We start from the raw sequence: 12,463 nt of genomic DNA, 5'->3' as shown, positions 1-12,463 counted from the left end.
GCGGGCTGAGTTCAGATGGGCTCTCTCTCTCTCGCTCTCTTTCTCTCTCACACACTCTGACACATGCACTCATTTTATCTCTCCATCTCTGTCAATCCTTCTCCTTTTCTAACTCTCTCTCTCTCACACACACACATGTTCTCTCCATCCTTCTCTCTCTCTCCTCCCAGGGCCTGGCTGTGATCCAGAGATCACTGGCAGTGGCAGGTGAATGCAATCCCTGTGAGGTGTGGAGGCGGTGGCGGAGGTAGGGGATGCAGCCCTACATGTGCATGTCATCTGGATGCCTTGGCTGGGAGTTAAAAGGCTCCGGCACGCCTGGAGACGTGATGACCTGCCTTTTCAGTCGACACAAATCATGCATTTACCATCAGCATCCTTATGAGCAGGGAGTCTTGTCTGACAAAGAGCAATTTGGAGTTTGGAGTTATTGCGAGATACTGCGAGATTCTCCATGAGGGGGCGGTGTGATTTAGAATTAATTGTATTGGTATTAAAAAATATGCATTCTGGCATTGCAAGCAGGGATGACCTTTGACCTGTGCAAAAGATTGGGCTTCTAACCATGAAATGGCTCACAAAAAGAAAGGAAAGGAGGAGGAAAGAAAAGACAACACACCCACAGGATAACGTGTATTTTCCCTCTAAGGGAAGTTGATGTGGATTGTTATTTTTCTGGCATCACTATCAGAAATGTCTTATCAGTACAGACCTTCTGGATCCTTCTCTGTGGCACTGCAGTCATCAACTGAACCATCAACATCAATATCAAAGCATAAACTACGGAGAGTGAGGATCAGTCGTGGAGCAGAAATGGTCTCAGCGCACATTCCCAAACATGCATGGCTGCATAGGCACTGAGGTTTTCCCTCTGTAACCTAGACACCCCGAGGAAATGTTACCCTTTCCATCCCAGTGATGGATGTGTCTGAGTATGGGTGTGCTACACCTCTTTCCCCATCCCACAGTATAGCTCTTCACTTTTATTTGTGCTGTCTGGTCCAGCAGTTTAATGCATAGTCGTAGTAGGGCCTACTGGTTCCAAAATAAATTGGCTTCTCATTTGCATGGTAACTCAGCTGCTTGGTTTTAGAAAAAAAACAAAATAAAACGTCAGAAAGACAATGGAAGTGGGCGCCAGTCAATGGGATCTGTGAAGGTTACATAACCGAGGCAGCGTTGGCATTTTCGCTTAGAGGATGGCTAGTCGTGTATGGCCTTTCCTTCACAGGGGATAAATATCCTCGTGTGGAGTTTGGCTCTGGCCTCTGGTCGGCGGGGCTCGTCCTGTGTGGTGGTGGGTGGAGTGGTCCATGCTGGGAGAGGGCTCCTGTTGGCATGGGAACTCAGCTCAGGCGTGAAGAGGACGGGAGGGACCTCCCTCCCCCTCTCATTCAGACACGAACATGCCATCACCACCACCACACTCACACACAGCTACACATGCATCGATATCAAAACTACCTAATGGGGTTTATATTGTAACTTATACAACAGATAGTAGTCAAATGTATTTATTTGTGATTGGACAAGCGACATTCCATGAGTGGGGATATCCTACACCTACTCTGTGTTCTGATGCTTTTTATACATTTAACCATCATTGTCACATCAACATTTAATACAACTTGTATGCAGTGGGCAATATTTGTTGCTTAGCAACGTTTAATGCCCAACGCCAAACTATTTTTTGGAGCAGAGAATGAATAAAAGATTCAGCCTTACGGCCAAATCACAGCCATGGGGATATCATTTATTGCTTAACTCTGTAATGGATTACAGTAGTTATGAAGTTTGATTGCTAACTTCTCTGCTCACGATGAGGCTGATGGCAAACGTCAAAGTGAATAATGTGAGTGAACCGGAGGCAGTTCCGTTGTGTCGGTCAGAACTGTTCAGAGAACAGTTGAGGGTAATGACAGAGGTAACAAGCTGTGTGTATGTATGTGTGTGTCTGTGTGTGTGTGTGTGTGTGTGTGTGTGTGTGTGTGTGTGTGCAGTCCACTATAAAGGTTAAGTGGTCACCTGTGTGGTCCTGACAGCGACAGTGAACCCACCCATTAGACCAGCCTCATTGTCAAGTGCAGGATATGGGATTAGCCTGTCAAGCAGCTCACTTTAAGTGTCTCTGTGATCCTCATGGTCAAAGATCCCCTTTTCTCCCTCGACGCCCACACATAGGCACAGCTCACATCAACATTACACAACAGTCAATGACACACACAGTCCTAATTATGGGATAAGAGGCTACTCTCTGTACCTTTCAAGCCAGTACAAACATGTTAAGCTTTTAAAATTACTTAAGAAGAAAAGATAAAACCAACAAAATGGCTTCAAAGACAGACACACAGACAGGAAGTCCATTACAACGGCTGGCCTTTACAGAACCATCCACTGTAGCTGGGCTGCAATGTGAAGTGAGATAAATTAGTGTCCCACAGACTAGTAACCTTCTTCAAACTCATGCGAGATGACCTGGTGCAACCTCAGCTGCCTGGCCGTCGTCATAGTCACCTCTCCAGGACGTGCTCCTGACGCTTGCTCCATTCCCCCCCGCTGCAGTTGCCTCCGCTCCAGACCTTAAGCCCAGGCACTAATCACATCTCTCTGGCAGCTAAGAGGATTGTGCTCTGCCAACACGCAGATTTCCCCCACTGCCTGCTGGGAGGAGCTGCGAGGACTGAGGGTCACATGACCCCTGCTGCCCTAGGGAGCGAGGGGCAGAGGTGCTGGTCGCAGCGGCTGCCCGGCATTCCCATGCTGGGTATTGGTGTGGGCTGAGGAAGTTCAGGGACAGGGCATGGGGTCAGAGCAGAGCGGTGCCAACACAGATGCCACACTTAGCCTGGGTACGACACTTTGGGATTTTTAGGGAAATACAGGATAAATATAATGAACACAGTGCCATTCAGAGGATGAGGGTAATATGGGGGGTTGGGTGGAAGGATTATGATACATGTAATGCATTGTGCTGCAGTGTGTGATGGGTATTACAGCATGCTGGGCTATCTTTACACATAGATGATTTCAGAGCCTTCCTCTCAGAGACAATGTCAAACGAGTCACTCTGCAGAACTAATCGCTTTTGTTGAGTATTTTTGTGTCTAGAGGAAACAAATTTGGCCATTTTCTACTGCTCCTGTTAGCCTTCATTTAGTGTGGAATGGATACCATGGAAACTGTGGACTGAAAGCTGGAGGGGTGCTGGACAAATCTGCCGTCCATCTTGTGTCTGTCTGCAACTGAGAGCCCACTGAGTTTACATCTGCTGCTTCAGAGGAGCCAAATGTATCCCTGCAGGACACAGAACTCAATCAACAGTGTAGCAATACAGAGGCACACAACTGGGCACAAACCACAACTCACAAACATGCAACTTCGCCAGAACTTTAATGAGATGATTTAATGAAATGATGTCACAGTGTTAAACAGAATCCAACCTGTTTGTGCATTCCACTGAATATTTACAAAATAAGACACACAATTATTAAGATGTTAATGTTCATTAGGGGGTACAAAATTATTTCACAATTTGTTTAGGACTGTACAGATCCATTTAACAACACTGATTAAATGAAGTGGTAATGAACAGTGCCTGGGACTTTCAGTGTTTCATAAAATAGTGAAGTCTCTCAGAAGCGTGTTTTGAAGCCAGACAACTCCAGTTGAGGGATGTCCCTTTCTTTGGTGAAGACAGCACGGGTGATGCGACTGCTGGGGCTTCCCTCCTTACTCAGCCAGACCTTCCTGTGGAGAGAAGTCACAGGCTGCTCGGTCATGTACTTCACTACCCACAATTCAGCAGTAAGATACTCATAGATGCTACACCATCATCAGTCAATTTGGATTCTTCACTAACTACTGGTCGTTCTCGCAGCGCTAACAAAGTACTTGAAAATCAAATGTTGCAATGCAATCATAAAGAGCTGCAGGGATTGGTTGTTCCATTAGATGTTTTGAAAGCAAAATTGTTGAACAAATTCTTTGCAAGCAACTTCTGAGGATTGATTCAGGTTAAGGTTCATGTTCTGTGACATATACTGTGTGCGGACACAAAGGCTACGTTGTATGACTAGACACAGTTTGCCTTCTTTCAAAATACTGTGTTCATTTTTGGGACTTTTCACCATTTACAACATTTTACAGATTGACACGTATGCCAAGTATGCAGGAGAGGTATTACTGGCTAATTCGAAACCATTAGACATCTTTATAACCTCAAATTGAGTAAAAGGCAGAGCACTCGAAAACCTGGGAACTCGCATTCCATCTCCAAAATTAGCATCCCTCAAATGAACCATTTGCAAGGAATCCTGAGGTCCTGAAGTGGTTTTTCTCTTGAGAATGTAACTTTTTTTCCCTTTCATAACGCCCCGACTAGGCCAAACAAGGCCCTCCAGATGGCCAGAATGAATACTCGCTTTCTAAAACAGATGGCTGTCCTACAACATTAGTTCAACCTGGTTTATTTTGGGTATAAACTTTATAAGGAGAAACAAAATAACCCATCAGGACTACAGAAGTCAACTTGTTATATTACGTAACATCACAAGAATATTGAATAAAGGAAACAGCACAATACCAAATTTAAATAATCAACCACCGTAATATCACTTTTTAACTAACAGGCCTTTTTGTCAGTTGTCATTCAAGTGAGCTGGAGTCCTGGGGATCTGACATAATGTAGAATAATGGAGGGCTGTTAAGTGAGTGTACTGCAGGCTTGTTGACACGGCAGACTCCTGGAGAGAAGCGAAGTAAGACTTAAGAAGCAACACACTGGCATATCTGTGCCTCATATGAGCGTCTGTGCGGACATGCCCAGTTCTTGGAGAGAATGGTGCCCCTTTAACTCCTGCAGCTGGACCTTCACCAGAGTCTGCAATCAAATCTGTCACAGCCATCATGTGACAAACAGCTGGAGGCAGGAGCCGAGTTGCATCCACCCTGCCTCCAGCCCGGTGTGGGGGTAGGGGTGAGGGTAAGGGTGAGTGGGGTCACACTGCCTGTCAGCAGCATGTAGGTCAGCCAGGACCTGAGCCGGCTTCTGTGCCTGTGTGCCTGTGTGCCTGTGTGCCTGAACGATTACAGCCGGGGCGTAGATTATCGCAACCTCAGAGGATCAGCTCCTCCACATGTGGCTGTCCACAGAAGCAAGGCCTGATGGGAATTCAGTGTCATGCCACTGATTGACAGCTGCAGGGGACGAGCGAAAGCGAGGCAGGAGAGGATGTGGGCTGTTTCCAGGGCGACGACTCCATCTACTGCCCACCAATGCCCTGCGTTGCGACCAGGCCCAGTGACTCTGGAGATTCAGCAGCAATTTAAGAGCTTAGTGATGTCACACAGAGCAGCACAGGCGTGCTAATCCCCTTTTATTCTTATCTTGTAAATAAAGTGCTAGTAAGAATAAGCTCTGCATCAATAAAATCATTTAAAATCGTATGCACTAAGAGTATAGCGTGCACGGTTTTAGGCAGTAGTGTGCAACCCTCACAAACTGAGGATGAGAAATACCACTCATGCTTGGACTGGACCTTTAGAGAAAGGATGCATAAATGAGTTAGCCCAAGTTAAAAGCACATGACTGCAAACTGATTGGATAAGCATATGAGAAGAAGGATTGTGTGTGTGTGTGTGAGAGTGAGAGAGAGAGATAGACAGACGAAAGTGTGAGTGAGTGAGTGATAGAACGTGTGTCCGTAAACTCCATATAAGCATGTCCATCCAGTGGGAAGAAATGTGTTTGCATGTTTTTATGTGAGTGTGTGTGTGTGTGTGTGTGTGTGTGTGTGTGTGTGTGTGTTTGTGTAACTGTGTGCATGTGTGTAAATCTGTGCATGAGTATGTGTAGGGATTGTGCTAAGCATCGATTTATCCAAGTTTCAACAAGTGTAAACACCCACACGATTCCACCCACCTACTCTTGATCGTAGGAAGTGTGAGCGTTATCAAAGGGAGCCGCATTTGTGTGTGTGTGTGTGTGTGTGTGTGTGAGAATAGTGAAGAAGCAGACCTGGCAACACGTCACTACGGCACCATTTCTTTTTGTTTTTAGGGGGGGGGGGGTCTTTCCACAAGAAAATTTGTGAGAGCGTTGATAAACACTACACCACTCCACATAGCATTCAAGCCAGTCACTCAATACCATGCACCAAAGCACACAGTTGAGAGCACAGCATGACAACCACCCCATACTGCTCTGAGACCAGGGGTAGACAAACAAAGCCCTCTAGTAGGGTGGGCACCCCTGCAACTCCCAAACAATCATTAAAGCAGCATGACGGCTGCATGGAGTTGGGATGCAGTGCATTAGAGAGCCAGTGTTGCCCAGTGCATAGATGATCTCGCTGCATCACCACACACACGTACACACACACACACACACTTAGGACATGGCTAAGAGGGATTACAGGACTCCAGGCCATCTGCGCCACAGAGCCCAACAGGCTAGCCACACACACACACACACACACACACACACACACACACACACCACTCTTTACCAATTGCTGTCCTCCCTTCTTCCCTATCTTTCCTTTGGCCCTCACCCACCAATCAGCTTCATCTCCTCTCCTCTTTTCTCTTATCTCTTCCTCCATCCCTCACTTCAAATATCTGCTCTTTTCCCTCATTCCTTTTCTTGTTCATGCATCGTTTCTCACTGGGTTTTTTTTGTGGTCAGCCATTAAATCTCTACCCAGCTCGCCTTCCTTCCCTCCCTCCCTCTCTCATCTCTCTCTCTCTCAGCCTGTCACTGTGTCTTTCCCTCCTCCGCCTGCTGTGTTGCCTGAGTGTGATGTGGGTCAGGGGGCTCCTGGGAAAGTGGCGGTGCTAAAATAGAGTCGTGTGGGCAGCAGGTCGCCTCCCTCAGCGCGCCAGGCAGCAAACCCAGAAAACTCACAAATCAGCCCCCCCGAGCGATGCCACTACTGCCGAGCAACACGCATGCTTCTGAGAGAGAGAGAGAGAGAATCATTCTTAGAACTCATATGCTTATGGCATAACATAAACTCCTCTTCACCGTTTTCACTTTCCGATCATTAACACTGACCTTTTAGACGTGTGTGTGTGTTAATTACCTGGGCAGGCAAATGGAATTAACGCCACCGGCTAGGTACGTAATGAAGGCATAAATACACCTGTAAGTGTTTCAGAGACTGCTCACTGACTGAGGCAAATTACCTCCTCATGTGTGGAGCTGTTGGCTCTACATACATAGTTCCTGATTGCATATGGAATTGTAACAAAATGTGTTTATCTTGAAAGCATAATACTACCTACCTGGAAAGGGTACCCTACAAACTCACAATACACACCCAGAGTAACTTACCTGAACACAAATACTAAATACTGGTATCCCACTATTCCCACATACAAATGAAGAAGCTTATACAGAAGCCTTCACTGGCCTCTTGATACAACTTGACTGTACTGAACATTTAAGATAACCTCAATGCAATGCTGTTTGCTTAAATGGAGATAATGTGACAAGACATACCCTGAAATCAACCCAAAACAACTTTTAAGTTATATGTTATGGGACCATTATAAATTAATCACTCATAGGCAAATGATAGGCGGTGATGGCCTCAAGTGAAGAGCAGAATACAGATCAGTAGACTAAGAGCAGAAAAAACACGAAAGTGAAAAATGCTTAACAACTATCCCTGCCAGGTCTGCCCCATGTATAATGGCATTAGTTGCTTTAAATAGTGTCCTCATTGCCGGGAAATATGACCACCACCGTGACGGCCCTGGAGTCTCCCCTGTCAGGTCACTCTGTGTGGCAGGAGGCCTTTGTTCTAAGAAAGTCTGTAAATGTAATCTTGGGCATTTTCATGAGGAGAGCCTCCTTTCTTTTTCCTCTCCAGTGTGGAGGGTTATAACTCCCATGCTACCCGGTGAAGCCAAAATAAACCCATATATAGATATGTGATATATGAGAGTCAGTGCAGACACGCATACATACTATGTTGAAACACATGTATATTAATGAGTGCTAATGGGTTCATGTCATGGGCACTTCATATGGGTTTTGTGGAAGTTGGCAACAGCAAGTGCAACACATTGCACCCCAAAATGAACACATGCCTGTTTGAGCAGCACACTGGCCCTACACTGTAGCTGAATGTGGCACAGAAGGTTATCTACTTTTAATATCCCATAAATCATCTGTACGCAGGAGGAGAACTAGCAAATGCATCTGAAGAGGGAACTAAGCTACAATGAAACACTTGGGACACCAACAGCGGACATTACAAGGACATCTCAAATTATTTTAAATTTGTAAACCTGAATATAGACTTTTTAAAGGACACTGAGATACCACTGTCTTTTTACCGTTACTGTGCCACATTAGAATCCACAAAAACACAAACATGGTCTCAGAAAGACAGGCGGTGTCGGAGCGCAAACGTTACGGTTCATTTAAAACAGTCAAACCATCTTAGCCAAGCCTCCCTGTTTTGCATGAGCTTACTGGCTATCTCAACATCACAAAGGCAAACACTGCTTACCGTCCAGCACCGTGCATGTGACTGTGAGTGACACTGTTTAACATCCAGCACCATACATTTACTGTGAGTGACACTGTTTAACATCCAGCACCATACATTTACTGTGGGAGTGACCTGCAAGACCTACTGTGAGTGATTTAAAACCCACTTGTGTGTAGCTTGCATCCTCCCTCTGTTTAGTGGTCTGGCCTTATGTTAGATACTCAGATCCCCCTGTCTATCAAAATGCAGCAGCTCTGATGTCATCTGATGGAGTCGCCTCCACTCCAATGACATCATCACATCTGTGGGTGAGATGGGCAAGAGCAGCCTCCCCTCTCATAGATCACCCAGTAGAAACCCTCTTGGCTGAAACGTTCTCAGCGGTGAATACGAGACGTTTTGGCATCGCCGAGAGAGCTGGCAGATGCATTACCCAGATGAATGTGCAATAAAAAAGTCAGTCTTCAGACAGGAGAGAGGATGATGCAACATCAGAGACAGAAGCAAAGTGACGCCAGACTGTAACTCTCATAATGGCAGAACAGACTGGACAGAGTCACCATGATTAAGGCCAAAAGCGCACTGGAGAAGAAAACTAATATTCAGGCATATGACTGTACATATATAATAACTCAATAGTCTGGTGTAAAATTGTTGAGGGTGAGGTGGGCAATACACCGCCCTTTTACCCGTTTGATGTGGGTGGAAAGATGACCAGATGATAGTAAAGACTGCTACCTGCTGGTCTAAAGTGGACATTACACCCTTGTGTGTTGGTGAATTTAACATCTTTTACTGCAGTAATCGCTTTGCAGACCAAATAACACAGTAATAATGTAGGGATGAAGATACATTAGGATACATTTCCAAAAAGAAAAATGTAAGTTGCACACTCACGTTAACACGTATCTAGCCCTGGCTAAAACACGACACCTGTAATACAACATCAGGGCTATGGCAATGAACTCTTTATGGAGATAGAGAGGCATGTTGGTGGTGAATTAATGTCTATTTTTCTAATATCAATGAATGGCTAGAAGGTGCTCAACTCAGTATTGTATATTGGTAATAATGCACAACTTGAACTAACATCCCTCTCTCACAAATAAGTACGAACTGCATTAAATTGTCAGAACTCCTATCAGAGAGGGGGAAAGACTCACATCTCTTTGATCTTGTCTTTGGGTCCTTGAACCTGTCCCACCACTGTCCCTTTATTGGTGTTCTTCACCCAGCCAACACAACCCAGGCTAAGACCCTCCTTCTCTGTGTACTGAGGACACACACACACACACACACACACACACACACACACACACACAGAGAGAGAGAGAGAGAAAGAAAGAAAGAGGAAAAAAGAACACGAGAATAAGCACATTTACTTTACATTAAGAGATTAAAAACAGAAAGTGTGTTTCAGCGGTAAGCCACTTACCATTCGGAAACAAACACCTAAATAAAAAATGATACATATTGTTGTGATTTGTCATCAAAATGCAACCATTCACAACAGAAGTTTTTTGTGTTCATATGACAATTGAGTACAACGAACAGTGAAACATATACATATATATATATACAGTCTAATGATCAGAAGGGTAATGAACAGCATGCAAACCCAACATTTATAAAATATCATGCCAATGCAGATATTCTGGTAATTTACTTTATTTTATGTAGGCAACTCTGTATGCTTGTATGACAAAGACAAGGAACAAGCATACTGCATGTTCAAATGTTGAAGTGAGATCATTACTCATTTACAAATAGGGGGACATCAGTAGAACCTCAAACAGTATCATGACCTATCCGGCTGCATACTTTTCTAGGCTGTATACTTCTCTAAGATTTTATTTATAGCGCCTGCAAAGCTGGCTGCCATTTACACATTATAATCTGTGCATTCCACAAGTGGTGCTGCTCATGAGTAGCCTATATAGCCTTACCTTGAACATAGCCGTGTATCTCAAAATCTACGGAGCACAGACCTGAAGACATCGTGAGCTGTGGAAAAGCCTGCAGGGGCTGAGAGGGGTGTGTATCCAGTTACAGCTGCCACTGGATGGGCTGCGAGCTATTTTTAAGAGAAATATACGCCATCAAGAAACCAATGATCCACTCTGGCAAACCATACAACCAAGATGATACAGCAGCTTTTTTCATATTATAAATCTGTGCTTAAGGTTATGTAAAACAGATGGCGTTTTATATGGAAAAACATAACCTCAGAACCAGCTGGTCATTGACACTGTCTGCTCAAGTCTTTTACAAAGATACTGTAGGCCTATGTAATGTGCTTTTTGTGTTTCTGTATTATAAGTTACCATGCTGACACTAAGGTATGGCACTATTTTTAAAGAGAAAGAAGCACCATCCAGAGATGCATTTCAGGAAGAGCACAGGAAAAACAACCTAGTGTTTAGTTTAGGGGTGTCTGGTGTACCAGTGACACAGCAAATGGTCTTTGAGGCTCACCCTGCTCATTATCCTTTATATAATGACTGTCTAGCTGTACATTATCCTCTCATGATGAAATTATTACGCAGGTACGTACCATAACACAACAATAATTTAACTAGAGACCATTTGTAATTCTATGTTACCATCAATGCTATCTACACAATCCTTTGACACTGAAAAGCTGGCAGCAAAGACAATATGCGTAGCTTTTGTTGTCAAGTTATCAAAGTTTAACTAACCAACGAATCAATATCCATGTAAGTTTGTATAGAGCCTCTCACCAAAAATAAAATGATGGCACTAAATGTCCACTAGAGGGTGTGAAGCCTTTTGAAGAAGGCAGCCATTCAACTTTATTGCTAGAAAGCTAGAAATGCTTCAGTTTTCATTCATTAATTCAATTATAAAGTAATTCACTCATTTATTCATCTATTTGCTTTTTTAAATTTGTTGTATTACAGTATCACAAGTGCCAATTTAACTCAAACCTATCTAACCAAGTTAGTCCCCCCAATTAACACTGGCTGTGTTTATTTGTTGCATAGCTAAAATAATAGTACCCCAATCTAGCTTTTAGCACTTTCAAGCTTTGAAAATGATTGGCCCTCAAAAAATTGGATAAAGTGTAAACTACATGACCCTGATGATGCCATACATGTGTTTGACTTGGTTCCCAAGACCAATGCCTTGCAGGCATCTGACCATGCCTGATAGCTAGATGTAGCACTTCAGTGGGAACACATTTAATAACAAATATTTAGCAAATGCAAACAAAGAAATGCAATATATTTACAATAATTGACATACTGAAATTATTTTTCACTGAAATTAATTATTTTGCCATATGGCAATGATGAAATGTATTTTTTTTTTTATTAAGCTTAACACTGTCACAGTTGTAACACGTGCCTGCTAAAGGGACAGAGGCTCCACTGGGTATGCTGTAGCCATTTTACCGTGCCCGTCTCCACTCCTTCCTCTCTGTTTCTCGTCTCCATCTGCTCACTGTTTACTGCTGGGTGCTGAGTTCTAAGCCAAGGCCCTGATGGAGAAGACTAGTGAGGTCAGACTCGCCAGACCTCAAGGTTCAGCTTGGACAGACAATCAGGGAAATAGGATGTGCCCAGAGCAGAGGAGTAGACATGGCCACTGACAAGCTGGCAACACTATCTAATCCATGGAGGATTACACTCACAGGGAGCATGCTCTGTCACCACACACCCACACACTCACACACACATGCGAGCACATGCACACACAAACACAGATACACAAGTATACACTCACAGGCACATGCACACAAATATACACAGAAAGCACAGACTCAAACACACACACAGACCGCCGCATGCACCAACGCACTCAAGCACACTTCATCATCACCACATGCATGCACACACTCACATGGACACACACACTAAACCACCACCATATGCATGAATGCATGCAAGCGCAAGCACACACACACACACACACACACACACACGCAGTCATGTACACAC

The 12,463-nt window shown here is 44.2% G+C and overlaps 2 protein-coding genes across 3 annotated transcripts in view; both read right to left on the bottom strand.

Annotated features, from left to right (window-relative positions):
* LOC105890945 (spectrin beta chain, non-erythrocytic 1) overlaps positions 1 to 2,583 on the bottom strand; it is a 72,673-nt gene extending 70,090 nt beyond the window's left edge. The window contains exon 1 of the mRNA XM_031579127.2: positions 2,515 to 2,583. The gene's annotated coding sequence lies outside the window, so the exon portion shown is untranslated. The remainder of the gene's footprint in view (positions 1 to 2,514) is intronic.
* A 790-nt stretch (positions 2,584 to 3,373) lies between these two features.
* On the bottom strand, positions 3,374 to 11,258 carry LOC105890899 (acylphosphatase-2-like). 2 transcript variants are annotated; one of them, XM_012816989.3, is made up of 4 exons: positions 10,448 to 11,258; positions 9,937 to 9,953; positions 9,665 to 9,774; positions 3,374 to 3,747 (listed from the first exon to the last, which is right to left on the bottom strand). In XM_012816989.3, exons 1-4 carry the CDS (start codon positions 10,497 to 10,499, stop codon positions 3,633 to 3,635), a joined length of 294 nt encoding a protein of 97 aa, XP_012672443.1. In that variant the 5' UTR covers positions 10,500 to 11,258; the 3' UTR covers positions 3,374 to 3,632. The 2 variants fall into 2 exon arrangements, with proteins under 2 accessions (XP_012672443.1, XP_012672445.1); XM_012816991.3 differs by lacking the exon at positions 9,937 to 9,953 and having other exon boundaries at positions 10,448 to 10,517.
* Between the last annotated feature and the right edge of the window lie 1,205 nt (positions 11,259 to 12,463).

The sequence above is a fragment of the Clupea harengus genome, chromosome 13 (assembly GCF_900700415.2).
Source record: "Clupea harengus chromosome 13, Ch_v2.0.2, whole genome shotgun sequence".
NCBI classification, from domain to species: Eukaryota; Metazoa; Chordata; class Actinopteri; order Clupeiformes; family Clupeidae; genus Clupea; species Clupea harengus.
Note: the sequence above shows the minus strand (reverse complement) of the source record. Positions and strands in the feature narration are given on the sequence as shown.

Bases quoted from the DNA above. Each gene is read 5' to 3' on its own strand.
- LOC105890899 (XM_012816989.3), bottom strand. From the start codon at position 10,499: ATGTCTTCAGGTCTGTGCTCCGTAGATTTTGAGATACACGGCTATGTT. The intron at 3,748-9,664 runs GTGAGTCTTTCC...TTCTCTCCACAG, and splicing joins AAAGACAAGATCAAAGAGAT to GAAGGTCTGGCTGAGTAAGG.